Below are 16,273 nucleotides of genomic sequence, written 5' to 3'. Positions count from 1 at the left end.
ATGGCCACTATGAACCACCAGCATATCAACTTCTCCTCGAACAAAGGGCTCAATCAGCAATCCAGGATCATAATATTTAAGACAAAATGATCAAGCCATTACAGCAAAATGCCAAAGCCACAGGGTGAATGTTTCACCAGGGTCAAGCGAAGCCTTAAAATCAAATCAACATTCGCCACTTGCTTCCCCCTTTACATTTGATCCACCACATCTGAAAACACGACTAGATCATGTTACTACTTCAACGCGAGATTAAATCGTTGCTGCCAATTGGTAAGTCCTTTCTGGACAAAATGAGCTGCCAGAAGCTTGACGATCATCAACAATCCTCATTGGATTCCAAGCATACTAATTTGGCTCTTCAGCTATAACAAATTCATGTAGGAAAAAAAATTGTAAATAGATAATTGATCTTAAAAGAAGTTCCCTTTTGCAATTTATGATTCAATAAATAATTTCATTATTACCATCTTGATTTATTTAAAGTCAGATAAGGTGAAAAGAATCATTATGATCATATAATGATTAAAGGAAAAAAAAGACCCATCCCATCCACTTAATCACTTTCTATAAAGCCATAGATTAATGAAGACCGATTCAATGAAACATATTGCGAAAAACAGGTATTGGAAAATGCTCCGCACGAGTTGACGAGCAGTTCCAACATATTTGAGTTGTCAGACCCAAACAACAGCAAAGAGCGCAAATGAGTTGGGGCCAAACACGTCTTTTAAGTTTAAAAGTTGGAAACCCATACGCCACATCACCTATATCCAAGCCAGAAACGAAAATAAATAAATAAAAAAGAGTGACCTTTGGACCCTTAATTTTCTTTTCTTATTTTTATCAATTAGGTCTCTAATAATTTTTTTTTCTAATACCCATGTCGAATTAGGATTATCAAATATGATTTGAAAAATGATTGTTCCATGAATTTATTTGACATTATAATATTATAGTTCAAACTATATATTAAAAAATACACCATCAGTTATATTAGAGTATCGCTATCGTAATACGTCCAAATAGGTATAACAACATACATATAATAAAAATCTAATATGGTCGTAACAACATGCATTCAGCGTTGGAGATGCTATGATGTAACTAAACCCTTAAAATCTATGTGTGAAATTTTTACATACAAAAAACTTATCTTTTGATAAAATCACATTAGCTAACTGTAGGGTCCTTTAAAAAAAGTCAAAAAGCATTTTTTTTAATCAATCTTTTAAGTTTTAACCTTAGGATGTAATTGGCATTTGCCGTATTGGTCCTATTGGAAAATAATTAGGGACTCAGGTGGTAAAAATGATAAATATTGGGGATTTAGGTGTCATTTTTAGTAAATAAAAAGGTTTGGAATGATTATGTGGAAGTGCTTCAAACCGCATGATAGGAATAAAGAAGTAAACATAATGAGGAAAGAGACGGTCGAGATGGCTTGAAAAGGAAGAAACAGATGTCACCTTTGCATTATTATTATTATTATTATTATAATTATAATTATTATTACTACTACTACTATTACTATTATGGTATGTGCCTCCCTGAGAGGGTATTTTTTTTTTTTTTTTTTGAGGTTACATTAAAAGAGGGAGGAGTTCGTTGGACGTAAAGATCTTACATCTCTGACAAATTGTTCTTCCGGGACTGGGTGGGTGCCGGTGAAAGGCGCTGCCGGTGGACGTAACTGGTGTGCAGTTGGTGGCGGGAAAAAAAGAAAAGAGAGAAACGACATGGCGTACCGGAGGAGGCAGGGGATAGCAAGAGCGTCAACTTTCAAAGAAGAGATATATCAACCACCTACGGGTAACAAAAGCAATGATAATAACAAGTCTTCATTGCCGGCGTTTTCTTCTTCAAAATCGTTTTCGGCATCGTCGTCAGCATCAGAATCTTTAGCGGCTCAGGCGATCCGTGCCTCTGCTGTCCATCGTGAATCTTCCCTTTCTTCTGCTTACGTTGGTGCTGGTGCTGACTCTGCTTTTGCCTCTGACCATCAACGACCCAAGGTTCACTCCTTTTTCCTTTTCCTTTTATTTTACAAATGGATCAAGACCAATGCGTTTCTATTGTTATCGATTTTGATCAGAATTCACACACACAATAAATAAATTCCTTCAGCTTATATTGATTCTGATTACACATAACCATTTGCTCCATTCTTCTGATTTTTTTATTCGGGAAATTTGTGACGTGGGAAACAGTATGAGCAATTGGGTAATAGAATTCATTAGCCTTGTAGTGTTATATGAACCTTGCGGCTTTGTCAAGAAGTTTAATAGGAATTTGGGCAATATTGTTTGTTTTTTTTCCTTTCAATTGTCTTTTGGTGGGATTGTTTGCTGGTGTATAATTTGTGAATGTGATATGACGCCTGCAAAATTCAGGGCTTCTCTGCATATGAGCATGCATCAACAAGAAATGAAAATACCGGGTTTTGGGGTGTTATAGCTCGAAAAGCCAAGGCAATTCTCGAGGATGATGATTTAACCCCACAATCTGAACCACCAGCCCGGTCTAGATGGCAGATGGCTGACACTTCAACTGGTGGCCAGGTGATTATTATTAACCTTTTGGAACATTTTATACTATCGTTTTACAAGCAAAAAATAATTATGAAAATTGAAAATATGACTTAGTCTTCACAAGCAAGCCATGTTGCTGCTCGTGCAGTTGCCTGTTAGCTTTTTTTTGCATCTTTTAATTACACAATTTTAATTGCAGCATTCATCTGAGGGCTTTAGAAATTTGGAAAATCCTAGACTACGGAAGGGTTTGGATAAACTTACATCTTCCCTTAATCAAATTGGCGATACCTTTGAAAAAGCTTTTGAGGTAAGATGTCTTGGATTATATTTCGCTAAAGCATTGTGCTCTGATAACTATAATGGGTCTGATTACGTTAATCGTAATGTTTCAATTATCTTTCATTATATGCTTCGAAACAAGTGGAATTTACATAAGGGACTGCGAATAAGGATATATAATGTTCCAAGTAGTCAAAATTGACCTCAAGTCTTGAACGAAGTAGTTTTCAAAATTTTATGGTTTTTCCAGGAAGGTCGGACAATTGTGGAAAGCAAAACTGCAGATATCCGCAAACTTCAAATGAGGCGAAAGGGTGCTACTGAGGAACAAAATCAAGCTTCCGGCGACAATAGCCCATGGCAGCCTCTGCAACCACAGAATCAAACTTACCATGAAACGCAACTCAAGGCATCTCGCGACGTAAGGTTGCAACTATGCTATTGTGTGTAAACAGTTCATGCAGTAGAAATACTGATTTTTTTAATTTGAAAAAGTACATTATGTTAAGCTTGTTAAGTCATATCATGCAACTTAAAAGGGAAGAGTATCTCAATTTGTCTTTGGCTAAAAAATACACCAAATCTGACGTCTTCAAAGGATATTTATAATTTCTTCGTTTAACTTCGGCAACTCTGGTTTGTTTAAGATAATATGTAATTTAAGCTTTGGCTAAAGCTTTAGGTCATTGGGAGTACAAATCACACTAGTAGCTATGTATTTAATAATGGGAAGTTGAAATCTGGGTATTCATATCTCATCCTTACTGCTCATTTTGAATCATTAGGATAAGGAGAGACGTAATTATTTGAGCCAAGTTTCTTATACCTCCTATTCAATGAAATGCATGTTGGATTTTGTTTTGGGTCTCAGGTTGCGATGGCAACAGCTGCCAAAGCAAAACTTCTTCTTCGGGAGCTAAAAACAGTTAAAGCGGATCTGGCTTTTGCAAAGGAAAGATGTACTCAGCTGGAAGAAGAGAATAAACTCCTTCGTGAGAGTCGTGAGAAGGGGCAAAACCCTGCCGATGATGATTTGGTAAATCTACTTCTTCCCTTGTGCAGAAATAATTTAAGCAAGGCTAACCTATTGTTTATTTGGTTCTTATTATGCGTACAATGTTTTTAAGTTGAATAGTAAGTACACATTACATATTCTTTGAGAAACTGCAGAATAAATTATCGATTGTGTAGTTGAAGGCAGAATCAAATCTGATTTTACATTGATAACTGTCTTGGATCTTCATATTTGTTATTGCAGATTCGGCTTCAACTAGAGACTCTTTTGGCTGAGAAGGCTCGTTTGGCACACGAGAATTCAATATATGCTCGTGAGAATCGCTTTCTTAGGGAGATTGTTGAGTACCATCAACTCACAATGCAGGATGTTGTGTATTTAGATGAGGGCACTGAAGAAGTGACAGAAGTTTACCCCACCTCTACTTCACCACTTTCCAAGATATTCTCTGTTTCCCCACCCTCATCCCCATCATCACCATCAGAGATTCCTCCTCCTTCAAGCCTGCCAGTGACAAAGGAAATTCTTCACGTCCCCACCCCATCAGAAGAAACAGATAATGATGTTCCAGTAAAAGAAGTCCCACCAAGTTCAAATGCTGAAGTACCCGAAGATACTGATGCAAAGAAACCCTCAGATCATGTAACAGGAAGTGAAGTCCCACCAAGTTCAAATACTAAGGCACCTGAAGATAATGATGCAAAAATACACTCAGTATCTGCTGCTTAATTAATTTGTGTCATTGCCACTGTTTATTGGGAAGGATTTTTGTAACATTGGCCCTTTTTTTTTTTTTCTTCCTGTTTTTATATGTGAGGAAGGAGTGGGGCGAGGGGTCCTATTTTATTTTTATTTTTTTGGCATGCATTTGTTGGTATTTTGACAATGTACTTGTGTATGCAGTGTTCTGGATTTGTTATTAAATAAAATGCTGAATTTCCTCTTCTTTCTTCCCTTTGCATCCGTAATCAACTTTGATATCCATCGATGTTCTCTTCAGCATCACATTGTAGAAGTTAAATCATTCACACGATTGAAACCTTACGAATTTTTTAAGACTCAGCCAGACCGCCAGACCCTCAAGTTGTGTACTAATTACTAAATATCAGGCACAAAATTGTTTGCTCAGACACGTAAGTGATTGTTGGACAATTTTGTATGAGACCACCCTCCGTAACATGGCACAAAATTCTGGTTACCTTATATTCTTGAAAAGAAAAGCCAATTGAGCCATCAATATCTGTAATCAACGAAATAGGAGAATATGACTTGCGAAGAACACGGGAAAAAGGATGCTTTCTATTTAGGTGCTTTTCATTTATGAAAAATTAACATTGACATATATTGTTAGTCTTGGGGGGAAAAAATTCCTGTAACTTAATGGCCTCATTACATACATTCAACATCTTTGCCATCATTGAAGAAATTTGACAATACAACATATACTAACGGAAAGCCAATTTGATTCTATCCATCATTTTGCTTTAATTTCCTCGGCAACTCATGAACAGGGTTGAGTAGGATACAGTCAAATTTACTAGTGTAGACGGCAATCTGGAGAAGGCAGCTTCAATTAAATATCTAGATCTTCAAAGCAAAAAACTCCGGGTTTCTACAGTAGTGCAATCAGAATATCTGGAAAAACAAACTAGTTGATCCATCACCAAATGATCTGAGATCTGCTGCCTTGACCAAAGCTCTGCACAATGGGCACGTCCTTTCCCTCTCAAACCTGAAAAGTAATAAAGGTTAAAGTCCTCCAGAACAGAAGCAAAATAGGAGGGGACAAAAAATCCACGACATTGAGGAAAATGAAAAGAGCAAGCAATAATAAACCCACCACTCTGAGACACAGTCTTCGCAGAAAATGTGTTTACAACGAAGCAGAATTGGAGCATGCATCTTCTCCTGACATATAGCACACAAATCTCCAGCTGCATTCACCTGCATTAGATCACAGTCAAGCTTTTAAATGCATGGATAACTTTCGACTTCAAGTAGAGATTAGAATGCTTTAACACAAAGGTATCAAAAAGATGGCACATATCCTTTTTTTTTGGGTGGGGATAAAAAAAATACAAATTAAATTGATGATGAAGAATCATTACAAGAAGTAGACCATCTGTCCACTGAGAAAGCAAAATAATGAAAACTTTTCAGTGCTAAACAAAATATACCAATCACCCCTCTACAATACGACCAGCCTAGAGACCTATCTCAAAACACTCTCCCAGCTTAAATGAACAAAGCAAAAAGATGAATCTTGAAACTCCTTAGAAACTAAAGCCCACAGCAAAGCTAGAAGATGAATTCTATCTCACAATTCTTCAATATTATCCACATTTTCTCCCTCAAAAAAAAAAAAAAAAATTCCTACCATATAACCAAAATAGAGCTGCCACAGCACAGATCCAAAGGGATTTGGCATTTTTTCCTTTAATAAAAAGCACAGGAATATAGAATGACAAGAACCCGGAATGCCCACATTTAGCCTCTTTAAACAACCTATTCCACAACTTTGAGGCCATAAAACAATGAAGAAAAAGATGATTAGAAGTTTCTGCACTTGCTTTGCACATCACACCCCAAGATGGAGATAGAGACAAATTAGGTAACTTTGTTTGAATCATTTCTCCAGAAATTAATTTTCCTTGTGCCAAGGCCCACAAAAGACTTGAACTTTAGAGGGAATACTAGCCTTCCAGATTGTTTTAGAGGGTAAAAAATCAGCCAAGGAGACATCATTACTCAGCCAGTTGAGATAAGTTTTGCAAAAATTATGACATGATATCCCCAAACTCCACAATCTTTTGGCTTACTTCATTTCATTGATATCGACATTGTATAACAACTCCAAGAGTTGAATCTACCTATCACTCAAATTTCTTTTGAAGTTGAAATTCCAATGTCAATTCAAGAACGAGGAAGAAAATTTATAGGAAAATTTCTTGTACGACAGAACCTATAGAGGTAAGGGAAGCACTCACACAAAGAAAAATCTCCTAATCATTTATCCTCCCAAGGTGATCCTTTATCTCCTTTCCTATTTATTTTAGTAGTGGATGATTTGAGCAGATTGATGGGAAAAGCTCTTGAAGCAAACATAGTGAAGCGCATCGAAGTTGGTAAGGAGAAGACAATCGATGATACACTTTTTCTCTTCATTTGAGATTCAGATAATACATGACCTTCTCAAAGTAATTGAAGTTTTTAGTCTTATTTCAGGGCTTAAAGTGAATAAAGTTAAAAGCTTTGTTTTGGGAATTAATTCTGCCAAAGAGAAAGTGAATGCCTTAGCCAATCAGGCTTGTCAAAGTAAGCTGGCCTATCAAGCATTTAGGTCTTCCTTTAGGACGCAATCCTAGATCTTCAAGTTTTTGGAACACAGTGGTGGAAAAAATTGAAAAAAGACTTGAAGGATGGAAAAAAACCTTTGTTTGTAAAGGTGGCAGGCTTAATTTAATCGACTCCATATTGCTGGCTCTTCCTATCTAATTCCTTTCCTTGTTCAAAATTCCTAGCGAGGTAGATAATAGAATAGAAAGGTTGATGAGGGACTTCTTACAGGAAAGTAATGAATAATTGAACAGCCCTCAACTTATTAGATGGGATGTAGTTTGAAGATCTAAGTTTAAAGGAGGGTTAGGAACCGGAAATGTGGATAAGAAAAATAGAGCCCTTTTGGCCAAGTGGCTATGGAACTCTTGAAAAAGATTCTCTCTGGCATTCAGTGATTAGAAGAAAGTATGGCCCCCACTCAAATGGTTGAGAATCTAATGTGGTTAGCAATGGAAGTCTTAGGAGCCCTTAGAAAGCAATCTCAAAGGAATATCCCTATTTTCTTTCTCACATTAAGCATAGACAAGGAGATAAAGGATAGCACATACCCAGGCATATTACTAGCTTGCTAAACTATAATGTTTTGGCATACAGATTTTATATGACATCACTCTGCCTATCATCTAAAGTAAAGTGTATCAGAGATGCGGCCTCCTAACATCAAAAGATCTAACTAAAACAAACGAAACATTCACTGGGAACGTGGTAGAACAATACAGTCATGTTTTTTAAGAAGCATGTTCAGTGAATCAAACATATGAATGGCAATTTGCAACAAGATTTGGCTGGAAAGGCAAGCAAGCCTATCTTTTGAGCTCAATAGATATTCTTTATATATTTCACTATTTTCTCCTCTTTTTCTTCTTCTTTCAATGAGTTTATTCATAAAATACATAAAACTGATATAATGAATGAAGGGAATATTGATTTGCATGTAGATATGCAACCCCTGTAGTATTATAAGAACAATAATAAAATAAATAAACAGATAAAAAGAGAAGAAAAATTCAGGTCATTCGTGGAGTTCAAATGAAAATGGCAAATTCCAGACTACCTGCTCTGTTGTTGCATAGGCCCCATAATGCACCTCTTTACGCGACAATGCCTTCAACGCAGAAAAGAAGGATTGCACCTGAAAATCATGCATTCATGTAAATTCTAAGAGGAGAACAAGCTGAACAGTAAAGAGAGAGGAGTGAAACACACATGATAAGCCACTGCTTTACCTTCTCAACCACAGATGTAAGCTTGAAAGTTAAGTACAGCCCTGTCATCAGCGATGAGAAGAGACTCCCATATTCTTTGTTCAAGAAGAAACGATACCATACTGGTGTTGGCAATAACGCACGGTACAGAAGCATCAAATACTCAACCAAAGTTAGCAACTGACCCTGGAAAGAGAGAAGTTCTAAATTAGAAGTTATGGATTCAAAAGCAATATGAAAATCAAAGGCCAAACTCATAATCTATTAACATATATACTCTTCAAATTCCATGCTACATGTTACCAACCTGCTTCCGATAATTTCGGCCTCTGCTGTTCTTGTAATACATTAAAAGAAAACACTTGAGCACCATTGATGCCTGCCGGACCAAAGTATCTGAAAGGAAATATTAAGATGTTAAAAGAGATAACAAGAATTCTAGTATATTCAGCAGACATGGACGTCCATGAAAAAAGAGTTCATCTAATCATTAAAGAAATGCATATTTTATAGATATAGCAACCACTATTTTTATCCAGTATTAAATGAAAATAATGATCAGAAATTTTCCAGGAAAAATATTTTAATTTATTGGCAAAATCAGAAAAAACAGAACTTTTTTTTTTTATTTAAATCAGAAAATGGAAAAGATCAAAAACCAATTAAGCAAGATTTCATTTCCTTCCAAAATGGTTAATATTGTGACAGAGCATCCCCCAGCTCCCAACTCCCAACACCTTCTGCTTACAACCTTCTAAGTACCATCGTTATAGTAAATTTCACAACAGCAAAGTGGGGAGGGAAAAAATGACCAAAGTAATAACTAGAGGACAAGAATATACCATTCACCATGATGATGAAAATAGCATGCCAGAAAGGTGGTATGGATTTGGGAGGAAGCATGACCAAAGGGTACAAAAGATCATCATTCCTGTACCACCAGTAGACGCCAGCCACATGAAGCATGAAAGCGATAGAGATGCCAATCAGAACAGAGACCTTCCTCTCTCCCTGCAGCCACCAACAATTGATATGCTTAATCATACATATTTTAGTAACAGTAGAAAATGTTTAAAGCTGTTCTCATTTCTATCAACCAATCAAGCAGAGATCCTATGAAAAGAATAGAACAAAGAATTACTTATTACAGCACCTTCAAAGCTGTTTGTTTCCGTAGAACGTCATTTGATTTGAACATGACAGCAGCAATCCAAATTGTAACAAAGAAACCTGCAAGTGCTCGCAGAAATGTAAATATCACAACCTAAAGTACAGATGGTTGAAAATTATATCAAAAAACATGCTAAGACTCAAAAAAAAAAAAATTCTAACAATTGCCATTTTAGCGAAGGCTTTAATACAAAAAGTATAGATGCAACGGCATCCTAAGTAACTCTATCATTCTTTGGCATAAACCAACCTGCGAGAAAACAAAAACATGTGTAGAATAACTACTATACCGATAGAAATGGAAAGTCGGCTTTAATTGTTTAAGTCGACATGCACTTTGCACATGAGAACCACACCTCTGTCATTTGTTATCTTTTCATGTGTGTGTATGTGTGCGCGCGCGCGCATGAAGCCATTGGGGGGAGTGGAGGAGAAAGAAAATAGTTTCATATCATATAAATCACTATAGAAGTTGGAACACTGGCGAAACTAGAGAACTGACAAAGTCACCAAGATAAAATTTATAAACCAAAATCCCAAAAATGATCAACGCAGGGCCCATCAAAGTAAATCAATGTTATAAATAACTGTGAACAAGGGATGAGAAGGATACCTTGCAAATGCTGGCGAATGAAGACAACCAAGAGAAGCAAAGAGAACGGAAGGACCTGTTCAATCCACCTAGCAGCCTGCTGAATATCATATCTCTGATAAGAAGAGTCTCTACCATTAACCGCAGCACCATCCCCAGCTTCTGCATCACCATTCCCATTAGAAGACTGTAAAACACCTTCTCCAGCACCCACCCCACGATCAGTCCTACCATCTCCCTGATTATCACCTGCCAACGCAACGGACGCCACATCAGACTGCCCAGTCCCTTCCCTTACCTGCCCAATCACCAACCCTCCAGACCCATCCCTCTCATGCTCGTGCTCCCCTGCCCCAATTATCCTAATTGCCACCTCCCCATTGTTCACAGTAGGATCGTCAAGCCGATTATGATTGCTAAGGTGAGCAGAAACAGTCGAATTAATCAAGGGTTCTGATTCCTGATGACTTGACCTCGTTCTTAAAAGACCTGAGTACTCCAATAACGTTGATAATGGAGCTTGAATTATGTTAGAAGCCGAAAGCATTCCATATCTTCGCGAATTGCTACTCGTTCCAGAAGGACCTCTATAAGCGTCAGGATTAGTAACAGACGCTTCCATTTCTCTTGATGCCCTAACCCTAGCCATTCAATTTAGGCATTACAACAGACATTTCACAATCAATCACTCTAAAGATCGCAAAACTAAAACTGAAAAAAGAAAAAAACCAAACGCATTGCTAAAATAACGGAAATATTAACTTGCCAAAGAAGCAAACGTGGATATTAAAATATGTAATAATAAATTAAAAAAAAAAGGGAAAGAACAAATCAACCGTACCTTCGAAAGCGAAACTCCGTGGAGGCAACCTCGTAATCAGACAAGGAGAAATTTCATTCGACGAAGACCCTAACCCTAAATCGAGTCAAATACGGGGGAAAAAAAAGGTCAACCAACCGAACGCCGTGATTCGACCGGAAACGGTTCCAATGTTATCATCCGGTGATTAAATTGAAGCTTTGGTGGATTGAAAAAAATTTATGCGATCGAAATGAAAATGCTCAAAAGTGAAACCAGTAATGAAAATAAAAATCCTTTATTTTTTTGTTCGGTTTTAATTCTTAATTTTTAAATAATTATGGTTGGCTTTTATTTTTGTTATGGTGTTCGTTGTTTCCGCTCTTCTTTCCCTTTTCGCTCTATTGGCGAGCGCGAGAAAAATATAGAGAGAGAAAGAGAAAGAGAGAGAGAGAGAGAGAGGACCAAATGAATGACAAAATAATACCAACTTGTTTTAATTGCCATTGGTCCCACGCTCGTTGAGCTTGTCAGCTATCACCTTCTACTGACCAAATTAATGGCAAAGTCCAATATATATACACACATATTGACCCAACAATCAAATGGACCTCATGTTCGGCCTATTTTTTAACGGGTTCAACTGAAGCCCATTACATGAATAGTTCTATTGGGCCTACTCTCTGTATTGACTTTCGGCTTCGGTCAGTCCAGTACACCTTCAAGATTCACAGACAACTTTAATTTAATTAATGTATACAGATGATTGTGCATTTACAAAATACGAGTTTTTTTTTTTTTGCCGTTTTAATGTAAAAAGGTGCCAAGGTATCAGTATATTTATATAGTATATCTCAGTTCTCTAATAGTATCTCACCATTTTCATATCAGATATTAAAACGACATTCATGTAGCGGGTATTATAATTTCATAACTGTCAAATTATTTAGTAATCCCATCTTACAGTCTAGTCGATGAGTATCACAACTCAACAAGTATAGAATTATGCGTTTATATGTTATTGCAAAACTTTTGGAAACAAATATCATCACCAACATATATAATAGTATGGGATCCACATCATATTTAACTAATTGAACCAATTAGCACCCGCACAAATTATTTGGGATTAATATTCTATTATCATTTTGTTTATTCACTTTTTTTTCCTTGCTACTTGTTTTATCTTATCATTCAAAATTATGTTTTTATTTAGTGCAAATTTTCAATGGACCGTTAAAACTAGATGTGCCACCATATCTACTTTTGTTGCACTAATATACATATCCATGACCTGTTAATCAGCTTGTCTGTACATAGATGATTTATCTCTTTAGTTGAAGTAAATCGGTCAGGTACGTTGATATATCAATTTTTCACTAAAAAAAATTATTTACATTGAGACTTTTAACATGTTTTTAAGTTTTGAGTACATTGTCTACTTTCAAATGCATTACTTAACTACTCGAATCTTTAGAGAGACTCGAGTACATACAAATTTCTACGGGTGGCAAAAAAGTATGGGCCGCGGGCTTAGGCTCGGGCCTCACCCATGAGGGCCTGGACAATGACCAAAGAAAAAAAAGTCCAGACAAAATCCAAGCCCACTACTTTTTAAAAAAATTAGAATAATATAATTAAAATTAAAAAGTAATGTAAAAATAAAAAAGAAAACTTAAATTTTTAACTTATAAATCAATTATGATTAAAAAAAATTAAAATTATGATACTAAATTCTCTCTTTTGTGTCAATTAATTAAGAGAGCGTTTGAATTAAAAAATTTAGTATTAAAAAAAAGTAAAGTTATCAGTTTTTATTTACTTTATTTATTATTTTAATTTAAAATATTTATTATTTTAATTTATTTATAATTATAATAACTGATTGATCATTAATTTATTTTAAATTTATAATAATTTAAATTTTTTAAAATAAATAAAGCTTAACTCCGGTCCAGACCCGCAATGGACATAGCCCGACTCAGACCCATACACTTAGCTAATAAAGGGCCTTAACATAAGTTTGAAAAAACCCGACCCAAACCCGCTGTTTGCCACCCCTACAAATTTCTCGATGGCTCTAGAGCACGAGTGGTAGTCAACTCTCTATAGGTGATGCATACTATTAGATCCTAACTTAGCAGCCAAAGCTTATCTCCTCTCTTATATTCCCCATTTCTCATTACCGAGTTCCGTCTTTTTTCCCCTCAAAATTTCGTTTAAAGTAAAAAGTTTTCTCCTTTACTTGTATTACCCATTAAGCCTTTGGATCCATTATCAAATCAGAAGCAAGTATTTGTGCCCATCGGCCACGGCTCTTTGAGTGCTGGGGTTTTAATCCAAATGCTGCTAGTTCAATTTACAAGGGAATTGAAAAAGTTTTGATTTTTTACGCTGCCAGTCACCTACTTGCATTGTTTCGCTGTGAGTGTTCGTGATCTTGCCTCGAAGTGAATCATGATTTATCTCAAGATTCTAGGGTTTCACGGTGGATTCATGTGAGTCATTGTGGCGTTATCTGTCAAAGATTCGGTGGGTAGCACGAGAAAATCATCAGCTACCTAGTAAGTAATCCAATATTATTAACTCTAATAATGATGGATTGCTGTTCAAATGAGGCGTTTTATTTTTCTTACTGGCTATTTATTTCTGTCATTATATTGTTAATTACCGTATCATGGGTAAATGCTGGAGAATCATGGGCTTAATTTCTGGGAGAAAATTAAAATGCTGTTAAAGATTCTATTTTGAGTCACCGAGTCTTCTTTTACAAGGATTCCAAAAGAGAAAGAGGGCTACAACGGCTGAAACCTTCAAAGCTGCTTTACATAATCCTCTGAGAGTGTGAGGGCATATATATATATATTTTAATGCAGTAACCGTTGTCACTGGCAACGTGACACCAACTTATTGATTTGGTAATGCCCAAGTTTTGAGCTTGAAGCTTCTTTCAAGGAATTTGCCGCATTTATCCGTCTGCATTTCTGTTATTGTTTGATTTGGATCTTAGGTATTTAAGTTGGTGTTGGAATTTTGTTAATATAGTCTTTGTGGGTATTGAATATTTCACTGGAGTGTTACAAGGTTAATTTGATTGGCAAGTTGGAGGATTGAAAAGCATCGATGGGGCTTCTTCGAAGTCTGGCAATGCTTGTTTCTATGACATTGTTTTCCTTTCTTTCACTGCATGTTGTGGCTCAATCTGGCTCTGCTCCTGCTCTTGATGCCCTTCTCCAAGACTATGCTTATAGAGCTTTTGTTCGTCCCAGCACCGGTATTCCCGTTGAAGGGGTTGTTCCTTCAAATTTGACTGGGATTAAGATTGCAGCAATGAGGCTCAGGAGTGGCAGCTTAAGACATAGAGGTGTGAATATGTACAAAGAGTTTCGTATTCCTATGGGGGTTATTGAGAGCCCCTATGTCGAAAGGCTTGTTTTGGTGTACCAGAATTTGGGCAATTGGTCTGGTACATATTATCCATTATCCAAATACACTTACTTGGCTCCTGTTCTTGGTCTTCTTGCATATGATGCTTCAGATTTATCAGCTAAGAATTTGCCAGAATTGGATATTAGGGCATCTGGTGACCCCATATCGATTGAATTCCAAGATGTGATGCCGGCTCCTGATGGGTCTGTTCCCAAGTGTGTTTGGTTTGATTTACATGGTTTGGTAAACTTCAGCAATGTAGTATCAGGCAACACATGTTTAACTGTCCAACAGGGGCATTTCTCTATAGTAGTTGAATCCATTGCCCCAAGACCACCACCAGGTTTCCCACCACCACCACCGAGTAAAGGAAAGGAGTAATTCAAAGGTCTGGATAATTGTTGGGTCTGTTGTGGGTGGATTAGCATTGTTGGTGTTGTTGTCATTACTAGTGTTTGTTATGGTGTTCGGTGTTTCCGCTCTTCTTTCCTTTTTGGCTCTATTGGCTTGGCGAGCGCGAGGAAAATATAGAGAGAGAGAGAGAGAGGACCAAATGAAAGACAAAATAATACCAACTTGTTTTAATTGTGATTGGTCCCACTCTCGTTGAGCTCGTCAGCTATAACCCTCTACCGACCAAATTAATGGTAAAGTCCAGTATATATATTGACCCAACAATCAAATGGACCTCATGTTCGGCCTAGTTCTATTGGGCCTACTCTCTGTAATGACTTTCGGTTTCGGTCAGTCCAGTACACCTTCGAGATTCACATACAAATTTAAATTAATTAATGTATACAGATGATTGTGCATTTACAAAATACGAGTTTTTTTTTTTTGCCCTTTTAATGTAAAAAGGTGCCAAGGTATCAGTATATTTATATAGTATATCTCAGTTCTCTAATAGTATCTCACCATTTTCATATCAGACATTAAAACGACATTCATGTAGCGGGTATTATAATTTCATACCTGTCAAATTATTTAGTAATTCCATCTTACAATCTAGTCGATGAGTATTTCAACTCAACAAGTGTAGAATTATGCGTTCATATGTTATTGCAAAAGTTTTGGAAAAAAAATATCATCACCAACATCTATAATAGTATGGGATCCACATAATATTTAACTAATTAACCCAATTAGCACCCACACAAATGATTTGAGATTAATGTTTTATTATCATTTTGTTTATTCACATTTTTTTCCTTGCTATTTGTTTTATCATATCATTCAAAATTATGTTTCATTTAGTGCAACTTTTGTTGCACTAACATGTATATCCATGACATGTTAATCAGCTTGTCTGTACAGAGAGGATTTATCTCTTTAGCTGAAGTAGGTCGGTCAGGTACGCTGATACATCGATTTTTCACTGAAAAAAAGGATTTAGATTGAGATTTTTAGCATGTTTTTAAGCTTTGGGTACATTGCCTACTTCCGAATGCATTACTTAACTACAAAAATGGAACCATCCCGTATCTTACCAATTCAACTAAAATCATTGACCCCAATTAGGCTGAAGCCATTTATTCAAAGAGATGGGAGTGGGCAGTCTTGTATATGTGTTGTAGAAAATTAGAAATCACTACCGATTCTCACCACTAAAGAAGGTATCAAATGCACACAAATGTAAAAAGTTTTGACAATTACCCCAAAGCTAGCTTGTGTCGTGAGCTGTGACGGTTGTGTGATGACAATCAACACGTAATAAAAGTAAAGGTCAATTTCACAATGTGAAAATGGGGAACTTTGCTCCCATGCCATCAATACATTCAATACAAAGACAAAAAGAGTCGCATAGATTGTGGAATCATTTAGAGGGAGACTTTTTTTTTCTCTTTTTTTTTTTTTTAGCAGCCAAACAAATCAACCCATCACCATAGCTATTTGTTTAACACTAAAAAGTTA

General features: G+C 36.3%; 3 protein-coding genes across 4 annotated transcripts; 2 read left to right on the top strand and 1 right to left on the bottom strand.

Annotated features, from left to right (window-relative positions):
- Positions 1 to 1,557: 1,557 nt before the first annotated feature.
- LOC102619316 (uncharacterized) lies at positions 1,558 to 4,774 on the top strand. Its single transcript, XM_006481192.4, has 6 exons — positions 1,558 to 2,015; positions 2,394 to 2,561; positions 2,731 to 2,841; positions 3,064 to 3,234; positions 3,685 to 3,849; positions 4,072 to 4,774. Exons 1-6 carry the CDS (start codon positions 1,740 to 1,742, stop codon positions 4,555 to 4,557), a joined length of 1,377 nt encoding a protein of 458 aa, XP_006481255.1. The 5' UTR covers positions 1,558 to 1,739; the 3' UTR covers positions 4,558 to 4,774.
- A 337-nt stretch (positions 4,775 to 5,111) lies between these two features.
- Positions 5,112 to 11,406, bottom strand: LOC102618818 (uncharacterized). 2 transcript variants are annotated; one of them, XM_025099712.2, is made up of 9 exons: positions 10,976 to 11,406; positions 10,156 to 10,845; positions 9,526 to 9,602; positions 9,215 to 9,383; positions 8,680 to 8,768; positions 8,394 to 8,558; positions 8,222 to 8,299; positions 5,669 to 5,772; positions 5,112 to 5,560 (listed from the first exon to the last, which is right to left on the bottom strand). In XM_025099712.2, the coding sequence occupies exons 2-9, from the start codon at positions 10,781 to 10,783 to the stop codon at positions 5,455 to 5,457; spliced, it is 1,416 nt and encodes a 471-aa protein (XP_024955480.1). In that variant the 5' UTR covers positions 10,784 to 10,845; positions 10,976 to 11,406; the 3' UTR covers positions 5,112 to 5,454. The 2 variants fall into 2 exon arrangements, with proteins under 2 accessions (XP_024955480.1, XP_006481254.1); XM_006481191.4 differs by having other exon boundaries at positions 10,156 to 10,775; positions 10,976 to 11,404.
- Positions 11,407 to 13,017: 1,611 nt separating this feature from the next.
- Positions 13,018 to 15,183, top strand: LOC102618538 (uncharacterized). The gene has a single exon (XM_015531261.2). The coding sequence runs from the start codon at positions 14,057 to 14,059 to the stop codon at positions 14,741 to 14,743; it is 687 nt and encodes a 228-aa protein (XP_015386747.1). The 5' UTR covers positions 13,018 to 14,056; the 3' UTR covers positions 14,744 to 15,183.
- Positions 15,184 to 16,273: the final 1,090 nt, after the last annotated feature.

Source organism: Citrus sinensis, chromosome 6 (assembly GCF_022201045.2).
Source record: "Citrus sinensis cultivar Valencia sweet orange chromosome 6, DVS_A1.0, whole genome shotgun sequence".
Classification (NCBI taxonomy): Eukaryota; Viridiplantae; Streptophyta; class Magnoliopsida; order Sapindales; family Rutaceae; genus Citrus; species Citrus sinensis.
Note: the sequence above shows the minus strand (reverse complement) of the source record. Positions and strands in the feature narration are given on the sequence as shown.